At 29.6% G+C, this 14792-nt stretch overlaps 1 protein-coding gene across 50 annotated transcripts in view; it reads left to right on the top strand.

Annotated features, from left to right (window-relative positions):
* LOC126845844 (obscurin) overlaps window positions 1–14792 on the top strand; it is a 44406-nt gene that overhangs the window by 9334 nt on the left and 20280 nt on the right. For all 50 annotated transcript variants that reach the window (XM_050584779.1, XM_050584813.1, XM_050584816.1 and 47 more), the window contains exons 7-26: window positions 1925–2020; window positions 4861–4953; window positions 5563–5727; window positions 5933–6073; window positions 6148–6310; window positions 6454–6537; window positions 7553–7834; window positions 7925–8152; window positions 8558–8800; window positions 8865–9006; window positions 9090–9274; window positions 9356–9598; window positions 9818–10232; window positions 10326–10613; window positions 10682–10966; window positions 11240–11415; window positions 11476–11763; window positions 12459–12554; window positions 12756–12860; window positions 12948–14279. In XM_050584779.1, coding sequence (XP_050440736.1) covers window positions 1925–2020; window positions 4861–4953; window positions 5563–5727; window positions 5933–6073; window positions 6148–6310; window positions 6454–6537; window positions 7553–7834; window positions 7925–8152; window positions 8558–8800; window positions 8865–9006; window positions 9090–9274; window positions 9356–9598; window positions 9818–10232; window positions 10326–10613; window positions 10682–10966; window positions 11240–11415; window positions 11476–11763; window positions 12459–12554; window positions 12756–12860; window positions 12948–14279 — 5050 coding nt within the window. The remainder of the gene's footprint in view (window positions 1–1924; window positions 2021–4860; window positions 4954–5562; window positions 5728–5932; window positions 6074–6147; window positions 6311–6453; window positions 6538–7552; window positions 7835–7924; window positions 8153–8557; window positions 8801–8864; window positions 9007–9089; window positions 9275–9355; window positions 9599–9817; window positions 10233–10325; window positions 10614–10681; window positions 10967–11239; window positions 11416–11475; window positions 11764–12458; window positions 12555–12755; window positions 12861–12947; window positions 14280–14792) is intronic.

Here is a 14792-nt window from a genome sequence, read left to right as displayed (position 1 = left end):
ATGCGCTTATGACACTTGTGACACTAAACTATGTAACATGTACCTAAAATATTTAAAAAAAACCTCCCACATTTTCTTTGGGGAGGTGTTTGAACAACTTTGGTGTTCAATAGTCAAATGTAGAATAGAAACTTGAGCATGTATGGCGAAAAACCACATAAAATTTGTCATTAAGTGTACTTAGGGGATATATTGTAATGAAGTTACAGAAAAATTATGATGTACTCGGTGGTACACGATTTCGAATGATTGTCGGAAGATCAAAGAATAACTATTTTATTGCCAAAAATCAAACGATTGCCAACCATTTGCCGTGCGACGTTATCAAATCGTATAAAAATAATAGTAGGTGGCACTTTTTCGGCCAAAATATACCAAAACTTTTATAAATGTACAGAGTGATGTTTTTAAAGTGATAACTCACAGGGTTTAATTAGTTTTTAAATTATTTTTTTCCGTAAAGCTTTTATATACAATGTAATCTCAATTTTTCACAAATTTTTATAGTTCTCTCCTTGTTTCAAATTAGTATATTTTATTTTTAACAATTTAAAGTACTGCAGTGTTGGGTAATTTAAAATGTTTAAATAATTATAATTGTGTAAAATACATTCTAAAATAACAAACATACACATACAACCGATCACCAATTCGTGATAAACACTAACCAAATGAAAGTTTGTATACACAACATCGGTATTTTTACCGTATGATGACAACAATTTTATCGGAAAATTCTTAGTCGATATTGTCAAATATAGCGATTTTGTAGAAGATTACCATTATTTAAGATTTACTTTCGTTATAATATTGTGTAGTTATCGATAAGCTCCATACGGCGACGTTTCATGAGAGATAGTAAGTAAAAACGTTCGCAATCGTGTTGCACCTGATTTACCGACCAAATTAAATATTAATTGTAAATAATAATAAAGTACTATAAGTTATAGCTCTGTAAGAACTTCTATCGTGAAGTAAATTATATTCAATTTGACGATGCTTAAAATATGTAAAAACTAAATAAAATTCGTCATTAAGTACTTAGAGATGTCTTTGAATATATTTTTTAATATAATTTTTAAGTATCTATGATCAATTAAGAGGAATAATAAATAAAAATATATATTTCGCTTGAATGATACAAATGTTTAAAACCAGGATACTTATTATACTGCATTATAACAAAGTAATTTCTTATTTATGTTAAAGAATAAATATACTGAGTAAATATAACATGGGCAACACTATAATATACTTGCGTTACTAACTAAAAGTTTTTATAATAAGAAACCGGAGTAATATGTAAAATTTGGATCTAATAATTGCATATTTATAAGATCCAGATAATTCGGATTTCTAAAATCTATAGCTATTTGCATTGTTTTTTTAATCTTTATTAAATAAATTTGCTATTGTATAATTCTATTTGTTTCCCTGGGAGTCATACAAATGTTATACCATTATAATATTCATATATTGCAAGTAGTTAGGTGAACTACTATTTATCTTTTTTTTAAATCATTACAATTACCTAAAATAAAAAAATAAAAATCTAGTAAAACAAATTTAAATTTAAAATGTTAAGGTAAATTAAATTATTTGGTTGTATTATTAATTACATTAATTTATATAAATGGAAGGAATTAATTGAGTAGGCTAAGTACAAAACTAGTAAATAAAGGTAAGTACTGGTGTATAGTTGATGAAAAGAGGAAATGAGGATACTTAATAAAGTATGGTTTATATTCTAATTTTGTTATTTTAACTTACCACTTGTGTAGCAGTCTAAACATGTTACATGTTGATTCTTCATTTTATACTAGCGATCGCTAAAATTTCTTTAATCATTATAAAAAAATGTTATTTTTAGTGATGTATGAAAACCACAACAATATTAACTTAATAATGTTTTACCGTTTTATAGGAACGAGACTTCGATAGGCACGTTAATTACTGTCAAACAGAACCAGATGCACAAGATTACCTTGAAGACAACTACGAAGTACATGAATACTTTGAGGTTAGTGTATAGATATAACGTACATTTATAAATACTAATTGTACATAAATTGTTTAATGGTAAATATTATGGACATTACCAGCTCACGTTTAAATGTTTAAAAACCATAATGCTTTCTGAAATAAAATTCAGACACACACTTGTGGTTTTCGACATCCATAACATTCGTATACTATTTGTTAACACTTAACAAGTTAACATACTTGCTAACATGCAAGTTATAAATGCCAGTTGCCAATGTTAATTTTTAATAGTTAATATAATAGAAAATAAAACAGAATGTTATGTTTTGCTATATTAAATGTTTTGAAAGGTACTTTAATAAATAATTAGATAATGGTTTTTTTGGTGAATTGGGGCTACAACGTTTGGCTTATATGGTAGATTAGTCCATTGTTTCTTCTTATTAAACGCTGGGTTGTTAAACTATTACTAAGGCAAGATCCCTATTGACTCTACTAGTGTGGTAGCTGTTTACTTGGTTTGTTAGTTTTTAAAGTAATTTTTCGGAACAATTCCGTTTAATAATTTACACTACACGTAACAACCTAGGACTGGAATAGGTTGAGCAATTATATTATTCAACAATCGATGCAATTCAACTTTAAACTTAAATTAAAGAATTATTTTTCCATCGTCGAATAGGGTAATTTTAAAACGTTTATCTTTTCATGTTGTCAGTTCTGTCGAGCAAGAAATGTATCCAATATATTATTATTTTAACTCAATATATTCTTGAATACTAGTTACTCTGATAAACTGTATAGTTAATAATTACTTCTAGAAAAATAGAAATATTTAAGTGAAGTAATAAACTATTTTGTTATTATATTTTCAATATTATTATCAGTTCCCTCTCATTAATCTGTGGGATTTTTGCTATTGTTATGATGCCTCTCCTCATAATCAAAATTAATGTTGTGGAAACCTTATAAATTATAACATAATTGATTAGCTAATAGTTTGTGCTTGAACTATTTTGAATTTTAAAGCATTTCCTACAGTTTTATCTTAAAACAACGAAAGTGATTTTATTCAATTTTATCACTTTTATTTATAATAATTCCTGTAGACCTGTGACCTCTCCGTTTCCTTATTGCTTTGATTACATTATGCCTATACTCTACTGTACTAGTCCTCTCGGATAAAATCACTTTCAAATTAACGCTTTGATGCTCATTTGTAAATACAGAACCTTAATTTAAAACTTTCTAACTTTGCTGGTTTATACTGTGCTTGGTTTGGACTGTACTGGCTTGAAAATACTAACTACCGATTTGCATCGAAGCGTTTTTTCGAAATTGATTTTATCACTTTCAGATTTAAAAATCCCTGTAAACCTGTGACCTCCCCGTCCCCACTATGCCTCGACCCCACTGTACTGTTTTTTTTCTGTTGAAGCCTTTTTTGGTATTCAGAATTCATTGACACAGAAAAGTGTCCATATATCTTAATGTATTGGTATACGAATAAAAAAAGTAGAACGTTAATGTTTTTAATTCGGTTTCTATGTTAACTGTACAGCCTACTTAGCTTGCTGTGCAACCTTACACTTAACCCCCTGCGTATCAACTCATGATCAATATAGACGAATTTCCTCACAATTTTAAAACTATACTTTATTACCCAACGAGTACTTTCCTTTAATATCGGGTGGTAAATTAGTTAATTTTCTAATATTATACTTGAAAGAGATACGTTTGAAATGGGTAGCCTAATGTAGTATTAATCAGATATGATAAAACTAATTTGATTGTCAAGTGAGTAAAATACTATTAAATGAGTATTACATTTATATTATAATAACACAGTTATATATTTTAGTTTTTAAAAAATTATTTACAGAATGCTTTTAATTTGACAAATTGAAATCATGTACTATTTTTATAAAAGATATGTTCAATATCCAACATATACGTTCGATGTCATTCCCTATAATAAAGTGATAAACGAGTGTGTAATATTATATGCAAAACGAAAATGTCAACAAGTCGTTCTCGTTTCAAATAACAATCAACATATTATGTTTACAACAAATAACAATATTATCGTTTTCAAAAAATAATCTATACATTTAAGTCATTTTTATGTTTAATGCTCGTAGATTATTTAATATTCGAAATTAAATTTATTTTTTATATGAAGGTTTACAATGATGAGTTTAATATACTAATTTTTGGCTATTTGCCACTTGCAACTTGCAAAAACGTTCAGCTGGAAATAGACAGTGTAGTAATCGTTTTAAACCTCAATATTTTTCGTGCAAAATAAAATAAAATCATATTATATAGTTGCTTTTAAAACTGTTGGTTTTTTATAGCACGCTACACTCTTAAAATAGACATATAACTATCATGAGGCATATCTGCCGGCTATCCACAAGTATTAAATACAAAACATTAAACATTATTTTTAACTCTAATTAGTGCATTAGCTAGAAATAATTGTTGTAATAATTATAAGCATATACACTACAAGATACATTAAGGACTTTGTAAAATTATATTACATACATTTTTATCATTTAGATAAGTTGTGGTACATCAGATATTCTTGCGAAATCAAATACAATGTCCGTGTATAATTTTAAGATAGCAGATCTACGATTATTTATTTATATACCGTACTATAACGGAAGAGCTGCGAACTCTACTTTTTTTATTTATACATACGCCTCACGCTTGTTTTGACGATTTCTTTAAAATTCATCACTAGTATATTTTTACTCTCTCCGTTGTCAGGTCGAAATTCGGTCACCAGTGAATAAGAGATTAAGAATAAGAGTAAACTCTATCGAAAATCATACTTAAACAAATTTAACAGTTAGATTTATTTTACAGAACGAACGATTAAAATGCAGCGATGACAAAAAACTTTCTGAACATTTAAAGTTACCGATTCAACGTATTAATGATTATCAGCTTTTACTAAAGGTTAGTGAAAATGTTCGACATGGAATATTATTTATTTCAGTGTGATAAATACCATAATAGAATCTGTTAGTAAAACAAATAGACATTCAATTTGAATATTAAAATGAATTGTTTTATAAACACCTAAGACAAACTAAAATATGTTAAGAAAAACATTTTTCGATTTAGTGATCATTTTTTTATAGTTATTGTAAATAATATTTATAGATTTATAAACTAAGTTTCTGCCCTTTTGAAAAAAAAAAAACTGTAAAAGTCTATCATATCATGTCATTCGCATAATAAATTTTTATAATAAAAATTCATTATTCGCTCATTATGTTAACAAATAATAGTGGCGTGTTGAAATTATTTTAGACATTTTATGTATACAATTTTATACTCGCTCTCACATATGAAGTGTGAAAAAAGAAATACTTTTAAACACATAATCTCATTACGGGCTTGTAATGTGGGATCAACTCGCCACTAAAATAATAATAATAATCATTTATCAACAAGTCGAATTTTAAAATAGGAATTAATTTCAATTTCTTAATAAAACCACGAAGTATATTATTAGTTTTTCAAAGGTATCATATTAATGTACAAACGTATGTATGTTATAAGGAACTAATCAAGTATTCGTTGCTAATTGGAGAAGACACCACCGACTTAGAAAGGGCTCTTGAGTTGATGCTATCGATTCCACATAGATTTAACGACACGAAATTTTTAACGAACATAGAAGGATATCACGGTACTATTCATAAATTAGGACGATTATTAAAACACGTAAGTAGAATAACTACGTCACGTAATATCACTGAAAAGTTAAAAATACAACGGCAAGGTCAAGTGTGGATATATAGATGCTCCTATTTCGGCGGAATCCAACAATAACAAATTGCTAAAACCGTTATTTCATTTTTCTTTTTACAAAGTTTGTAAAGCACGCATTGTTTTTAATGTCAATACAATTTTATAAATATTCATTAAGGGATGGTATTACGTTCAAGACGCTGAAGATCCAAAAGGACATCAACGTTACTGTTTCTTATTCAAATCGAGAATACTCGTGTGTAAAGTTCGACGAATTTCTGAAGATCGGTCTGTATTTGTACTGAAAGACATAATCAGAGTAAGAGGAATTGACACTCACTTGGTGTTATTATGTCCTATTTTAGTTTGAACATTTTTATTTACATTTTTTAGCTGCCTGAAGTAACTGTGAAGCCATCGCCTGACAATAAACGTGTGTGGGAACTTCACCATAGTCAAGGCGAAGTAGGAAATTACCCTTTTACGTTTAGGGCTAACGAAGACATAAGTAGAGACCAGTGGATTACTGAAATAAATGATCATCAAAATGATTTGCGTGAGTATATACCTATATTTATTGGTTGGAAATAATAAGATAAAAGTAAAAAAAAAAACAATACTTAATTAATAACATTATTAATTACATTATAATTTGTAAATTAAAACAAGATTATAAAAAAAATGTTTGGGTTTAAAAAGGTGAATTAGAAGAACTGAAGGAACAATATTGGGAAAGAGATAGTGTTTCTATAACGGAAACAATAAGTGAATCATCTATTTCAGGTCTTACAACAATACATAAATACGCTTCACATTGGCTTCAATATCTTTATACTTGAGCAGTTTAATCGTTTTGTAACATAATATTTTAAATGTATAACAAATATATGGTCTGTTAAATATTTGATTTGGTTCATGAAAGAACTGGGAAGTATTTTTTAATTTTCTCAAAATTAAATAAAAGTGATAAGGACCCTTTTTGCATAAGCCAAATCATTTATAAACTATTGTATCTATAGATGCTTGTTAATTACAAATGGCGATAATAACGAATATATTTAATCGCTTTATTAGCTTTTTATCATTTTCGCTTATTATTAAAAATTACCGTTTATTGGAGTGTATGAAAAAACCGTGTGCGTTTAACCTATAGTTAGGACAAAAATTTGAATAGTTTAAAAAATCTAGCTAACTTACACGGATATGTATAGATTCAAGCAAACATCCGGGGATTCAAATATTTTAATTAATTAAGATAAAATTAAGCACACGTTAAAATAATTCATATATAACTTGGTGGTGACATAGTTTGGGTGTCGGCCTCCTAAATAATACAAGATATTAAAACACATTGTTTAGTACTGTTCTTAATTTTGCGAAACAATCTGTTTATTATAATTTGTGTCTAAAAATGGTAAAACCCGGGTAGTACATAGTCAACGATACCGTGTCAATACTTATTTAATATTCGAATTTCAGAATAGTGATAAACTACGGATATCCGTTAACACCCGAGGAATCATAAATCAAATATTCATAAATATACGATACACATGTATTTATAAAAGTAATGTTTACTATAAGAATCTCGTATATTTGTAATGTTAAAATTATTTTCCGTCTACAGTAATTGAATACTAAATAGTTAAACAACGCTTACACTAATACTTGACATTGGGTTTTCAATTTTTATTGTTTTATGACATAATCCGATTTAACATATTTGGAAATAAGTATTGTGTAAAAACTTTGTCCAGCAATTAAACACAATTATAATAGTAGTTCTATTACATTTTAGTGACGAAAATAGAGCATAATAGTGACGACATCAAAGTACAAAAGCAGAAAGACGAAGATCTATTCGAACCGCTTAAAGGTATTGAATTGGATATTTCTGCTGAAATTGAAGAAGGATTAGATCCCATTGAACGACGACTGGCACCTAAGCCGCTAAAGCACGTTGAAGAACCAAAACGTCCACCACTGACCCTTCCCCCTAAAGAACCGATCTTTGAATGCACTTCACCGCCACCAGTAGATAACAAAAAACCAGAACCACCCAAAGAAGAAATAGTTGAAAGTACGTTTATTTGTTATAATTATATTTTAGTGAAACTAAAATTTCTATTATAAAATTCAACTAAATATTAAAGTTAAATAATAAATTAAGTTTTAGAGACGGTTAAACAAGAAGTGAAAATTGAAGAAAAAGTAGTAGAAGTGGTTAAAACTATTGAGGAACCGCCCGTAGAGGTTATGGAGCAACCTCCTCCTTGTCCTCCTCCTGAAAGGTCACCTTCACCAGCTGAAGAAGAAATTGAATCTGAGCCACTCAAATACATAGAGGGCGTATCAAAACCCTATTTTCATACCAATATTACAGGAACCAATCATGGAGGTTAGTTTACTACAATATTACAATACAGTGTACAATTAATGACTTCTATAATATATATTATTAAATATTCATATTTATTGTTCATTAAAATATTATTATAACGTTATATTCGATGAAAAGGTGTTTTTGAAGAATATAAAGAATGGTGGGATACTAAGGGTGAATTTAAATCTGGAAGAACAAGCAATATTGAATCTTCTCTCGAAGGTGATAAACACGTCAGAGTATTGGAAAATTAGATTTGCTTCAAATTTTGCTTTAATAGTACCTAGTATTTTGCTTAAATTAAACGCATTCGAATAAGATTCAGACGTTTGTTTTATTATATTAAACGCTGTTTTTATTTATTATAAAAACTTTAATAGTAACTTAATTTAAAACAAAAATTGTTTAATTTATTTTTAGCTGGCGAAAATGCTATTTTTGAATGTCAAGTGGAAGGAGCTAATAGTGTTACTTGGTTGAAGAATAACATGCCTTTACCAAGTAGCATGACTCATAGAATTTCAGTTACTGAAGACAAAGATAACAATATCTACAAACTGCAAATTAATAAAGTAATCGAATCAGATTCAGGAACATACACAATTAAAGCTGAGAACGCTATTGGGACATCAACCAGCACAACACAATTATTTGTTGAAAATCGTAAGATATAGCTAATATAACTCAATTCTGTATAAAATTAATTTGGAGCCTTTTTTTTTTTTAGTTACTACTGACGAAAAAAAATCAAGAGCTAAAGCTAATGCTCCATTATTTGCTGTTAAACTTTCGGATGCTGAACTTTTGGAAAATACACACGCAAGGTTCATGATTGAAATAAAAGGAAGTCCGGCGCCTAAAATGAAATTGTATGTTGATCTCACGTTTCATACATACTCTATCATAATTTCAAGTCAACTGTGTGATGTAGTAAAATTATTTAAATGTTTAGCTACAAAGGAAACACCGAAATATTGAACGATGACAACAGAATTCAAGTTTTGGTAGTTGATAAAGAAAAGGGTATATATGAGATAGTCATACCCGATGTTAAACCAGAAGATGCCGGAGAGTATAGAGTCATAGCCAGTAACAAATATTCGGAAGAGTCGTGCTCGTGCTTTGTGACTGTGACTAGTATGCTATTTACAAATGACACTTAAATAACGAGCATAATGTATTTATATAATTATTAATGGCTTAATATATTTTTTTTAGGCGAAAAAGATTTATGGGCGCGATTAGAAAATCATACTCCGGATATATCACCAAAATTTACTTGGCTGAAAAACGGAAAGCCATTTAACCCTGAGGACAGGTTTAAAGTATTATTTAGAGACGACGAAGATTCGTTAGCGTTAGTTTTTCAAAACGTTAAACCGGAAGATGCCGGTTTGTATACTTGTATAGCTTCAACGTCTCATGGAAAAATATCATGTAGTGCCGAATTAAACGTACAAGGTGAATATGAAAAGCATGATTAAAATAGTTGTTGTTTGTAAAATTAATATAATGTGTCTATAGTTGGGTAAGGGGAATTCAAACATAAGTTTGTACTTTATCATTTTTATAAAATTATTGTAAAACACATAATATTATATTAATTATGACTTCGGTTTAACTATAAACGTGATTCGATGTTTTCGAAAATGAAATTTATTAAAAAATAATTTTTTGTAGGTATTGTTATGGAAAGAAAGAATGAACCATACGCTCCAAAAATAATTGCAGAAGTAAAAGAATTTGAGACTAAAATTCTAAGTACCTCGATTTTAGAAGCTAAAGTTTATGGTGATCCAGAACCAGAGGTTATATGGCTTAAAGATGGTATACAAGTCGAAGAAAATGAAAGAATAAAAACTATGTATGAAGAAAATACATCTACATTAGTGATAAAAAATGTCGAAGTTGAGGACGAAGGAGATTACCAAATTGTTGCTAAAAATGAAATAGGATCCGAGACAGAAACAGTTAATTTAGCAATAAAAGCGGCTCCAAGGTTTAAAAAGAATTTATCAGATTATGACGGCGTCACTGGTAAAGACATTTCTTTGACGGTTGAAATTGAAGCATCTCCAAAGCCAATAGTTCAATGGTAAGTCAGTAGTGATTATAATTTCACTGTATATTCTAAATAACATATTTGTGAATTTAGTAGTGCGAGACTATTGACATGTTTTTAAAATAGGTATAAAGATAGTAAAACCATAAAGAAATCAAGTAGAATAAAGTACGTGAATGACGAAGTATCCGGTAGTTACACTTTGATTATTTTGGACTCAAAAATGGAAGACGCTGGATTGTACTCTGTAGTCGCTTCAAATCAATATAGTCAAATATCTGATGCATGCCGAGTAGACCTTAAAATGCCTCCACAGTTTATAGGTGCTCTATCTAAAGAAGTCGAAACTCTAGAAGGAGATTATGTATCATTAAGTGTTCGAGTAGAAGGTGATCCACCACCAGAAGTCAAATGGTAATAAGTGATTATGTTTTAATTTTTAACTATTTTCATAACCACTCAATATTATTATTATTATTTAGGTATTTTAATGATAAGTTAATTGTTGCTGATAACACACATATAAAATTAAATTCTGAAGGCGATGTGCATACTCTATTGATCAGTAATATAACAAGACACGACTCCGGTAAATACACTTGCGAGATTAGTAATGAATCTGGCAAAAATACTAGTGACGGAAAACTATTTGTGAGATGTCCGCCGATTTTTGAAACTCCATTAAATGATACAAAAGCAGTAGAAGGTGACACAAATGTAGAATTTACTGTACAGCTAAATTCTTATCCAAAACCAACAGTTCAATGGTAAATTATCCCTAATACCACCGGAAAGTTGGGAAGCCAATAGGAAGATCCCATTATTTTTTCGACATTAAATAAGGAGCTACCTTACACATTCCGAATGTCCATAGTTGGAACTTGGAAGTACCCAAATACAGTAGTGTTATTGATGTTTTTTTTAATGTCGGGAAGATAACGGGAACTTTCCATATCTTCCCAACTTCCTGGTACTATAAGAGATATTAAAAAAATACACATCGTACGTAATTAGGTATAATATAGAATACAATATACTAGGTTCCGCGAAGAAGAAGAAATAACAGAGACAACAACCGAATTTACATGTATTGAAGATGGTGATAATTATAAATTAATAATTAAAGAAGCTAAAACAAAACTGGCTGGAAAATATAAATGCAGAGCAACAAATGAAATTGGCACATATGACTCAGAAGCAACTCTTACCGTTATGTGTAAGATACATAGGTAAACCGATATAACTATACATTACTGAGTTTTATTTTATTGTTTAGCTCAACCTATGTTCAAAAAAGGTCTTAAAGACATAGATGTAACTGAAGGAGGGTTGCTTAAACTTCAAGTAATTTGTCATGGTAGTCCGCCTCCAGAAATCAAATGGTTTAAGGATGGTAAAGAAGTACGAAGTGATGCTCATATTAAAATCTCTAGAGATACTAAAAGGGTAGAAAACTTCAGTCTTACCGTTAATCTCGTGAAACTTGAAGATGGTGGAGAGTATGAAGTTAGAGCTACTAATGAAATGGGAACAGCAGTTACTAAAAGCATAGTGAATATATTAGGTAGGTAAATAATATATGTTTACAATTTATAGTTTTGTTGGTTAGACTAAAAAATAGAACAGCGAAGAAAATAATGAAATCAATACAATAAATACTTTGAAAGTATTTCAGAGCTTTTTTTATACTTTACCTTTATAAGGTAGAATACACATTATCAATTATTACACACAAATTTAAAGACATTTTGTTATACTATTTTTAGTATTATAGATTACAAATAAAAATAAATTAGGCGTGGCGTACATACAAAATTTAATAAAAAAATGTTCACTAGTTTATTTAAAAAATATCTTTTAAATATTTTATATTACTTTTATGAAAAAACAGATTCATTAATTATAAGCTATCGAGTAACGAATTTATTTTTATCTACTTAAAGATTTTCTTATACTTTGCAGTGTACTATAATAGGCCTTGTAGGCAAACGCTGTCATTATGAGATTTTTTTGACGAATTCGCTTTAATTTGGGCTATAGTAAATCATAACTAATATAGATATTTTACTTCGCTGTTCATAGAGTCAGTCATTTTATTTTTAAAATAAATATGTACTGAATTGTACAAATAAATTAGTTTTTTTTTAAACCAGAAAAAAATTATATCCAACTGTGTGGGAATGAAATACCAATGCACTTTTATACATTTTTCCAATGATACCCTTAAATGTGATTTTGCATGCATTACTAAAATTTTAGCTAAACATTCAACTGATTACAAAGACGATGGAGATGAAAGCACGAAAAAAAAAACTAACGAAGAAGTTATTGAAACTGTAGACATTAAAGAAAAAGGTATGTTTGGATGTTTTTTTATACTTGTAAAGGTGTGTAAATAGGTGAAAATACGTATAAATAGTTTAGCCATCTACAAACATTTTTATTTTAGTAGAAAATAAAATTATATGTATGCTACAAGCTTAAATTTACTAGACATTTTTATTTACTTAATGGCATACACAAATGTTATATAGAAAGTACTGTTCAATTTATTAGTGTTTCCTACATTCAATACCAATGATGAAAGATTTGCTGAGAGCTGTGTGAAAATAAAGAGTAACGAAGATAGAAAATTTAATATATCATCATCACGAATAACAGGTAGAATATTTTTAACAAGGACAAACTGCAGATAGTTAAGTATATTTAATAGCCTAAATTAGGTTTTTCTTATTGACGCGTTTACAGATGGTGATTGCGTAGTAAATTCAGAAGAAAGTGTAGTAATAGTAAACAGCCAGTCTGGAGAATTTAGCTGTGTGGAAATAAGTTGGGAGGAATCCTCTACTAAACACAAAAGCTACTATGGCCTCGTCGAAGAGCCTAAAGATGAAAGAATTATACCAATAAAAATAGATAGAGGACTATCTATACATACTGCCACAGATGAAGAAGATGAACCATTTTGGACGTTTGAAAATGTCAAACTACACGAAGACGAACATTTAATGGCTAATAGACCGAAAGGAACAAAATCTGCTTCCATATTATCAAGAGAAAACAGTGAAGATGAAGATAGTTCCCTAAATGACTTATTAAAACGAGTAAAGAAACAAAGGAGTGATTTAGAACAGATATTAGAAATTAAAAATAAAACTCATATTATACCCTCACCCTCAGATAATAGTAAAAGAGATTCTCTATCAAGATATTCTTCGATTGACGAAATAGATGATGGCTCAATTTCAGTGATTGAAAAATTAAGTAGAAAGTATTCAAAACAAGAATATAATGATTTGGAGGTGGCTAAACCAAAATCTGCTGAAAAGACTTTAAGCAAACACTATGAAAAGAGTGAACATCATTCGTTATCTAAAATATCTTCAATTAATAGTCAAACTAAGTTGCCCGAACGTGGATCTCTTACAAATTCATTCTTGACTGATAAGTCGAACGATATACTTCCAGGATCGTATTCCAGACTATCCACTACTGACGAAAAAGGTAAAATTACCAAACGCGGATCATATTCAAGACTTTATTCTAATGATGATCAAAGTGACCTTCATAAACGAGAATCAATATCAAGATTATTATCCATTGATGATGACAAAGATGTTACAAACCGAAGATCAATTTCCAGACTATCCTCCAATGACGATCAGAGAGAGCTGTTTAAACGAGAATCGTTTTCAAAATATTCATCTAAAGAAGATAGCACAGAAGAAACACTTATGGCAACAAGTGATGTATCATCTATAAGAAACAAAAACTATAGTCACCGTGAGTATTTAATAAAACAATCTAGTATTATAAGCGATGGTCTATTAAGTATGTGTGATGAATCAAACAAAATTGACGATAAGAGAAAAATATCATTATATTCAACCGATGACCGAAGTGAAAAACCCAAACGAGGATCTCTCTCAAAACTACCGTCTACTGAAGAATTGAATGCAAAACCTAAACGAGGTTCTTTATCTAAATTAGGTTCTACTGATGACCAAAGTGAACTACCAAAGCGAGGATCTCTCTCAAAACTACCGTCTACTGAAGATTTGAATGTAAAACCTAAACGAGGTTCTATATCTAAATTAGGTTCTTCTGATGACCAAAGTGAACAACCAAAGCGAGGATCTCTCTCAAAACTACCGTCTACTGACGATTTGAATGTAAAACCTAAACGAGGTTCTTTATCAACACTTTCTGAAGACGAGAAACGTGCAGATGTGGGGGAGCTGAACCGTGGACTAAAAATTAAAAAGCCACTAACTGACCTCGAAAGTATTAAAGGTCAAACGGTTTCTTGGTCGATAACGCTAGAGTCAGCTACTGTTCCTGACATTGAGTGGACTAAGAATGACAAAGAAGTTACAGCAGAATTTTCAGTTCGTTCAATAGAAGTTTCTTATGGTATCAAAGAATTTACATTCACAATGGTTATCCCGTCTTGTAAACTTAGTGACGCTGGCACATACCGAGTAAAAGCTAAAAATAAATTTGAATCCACTGAATGTAGTGCCCGGTTAGACATCGTAATGAGACCAGAAATCAACGGATTTCGCGATATCATCGTTATGCCTTCCACGAAAG

The sequence above is a fragment of the Adelges cooleyi genome, unplaced genomic scaffold (genome assembly GCF_023614345.1).
Source record: "Adelges cooleyi isolate 19-005CV unplaced genomic scaffold, UGA_ACOO_1.1 ACOO_flye_CR_arks_rails_tigmint_CR_PRNA_8, whole genome shotgun sequence".
Lineage (NCBI taxonomy): Eukaryota > Metazoa > Arthropoda > Insecta > Hemiptera > Adelgidae > Adelges > Adelges cooleyi.
This window is presented reverse-complemented; position numbering and strand designations above follow the sequence as displayed.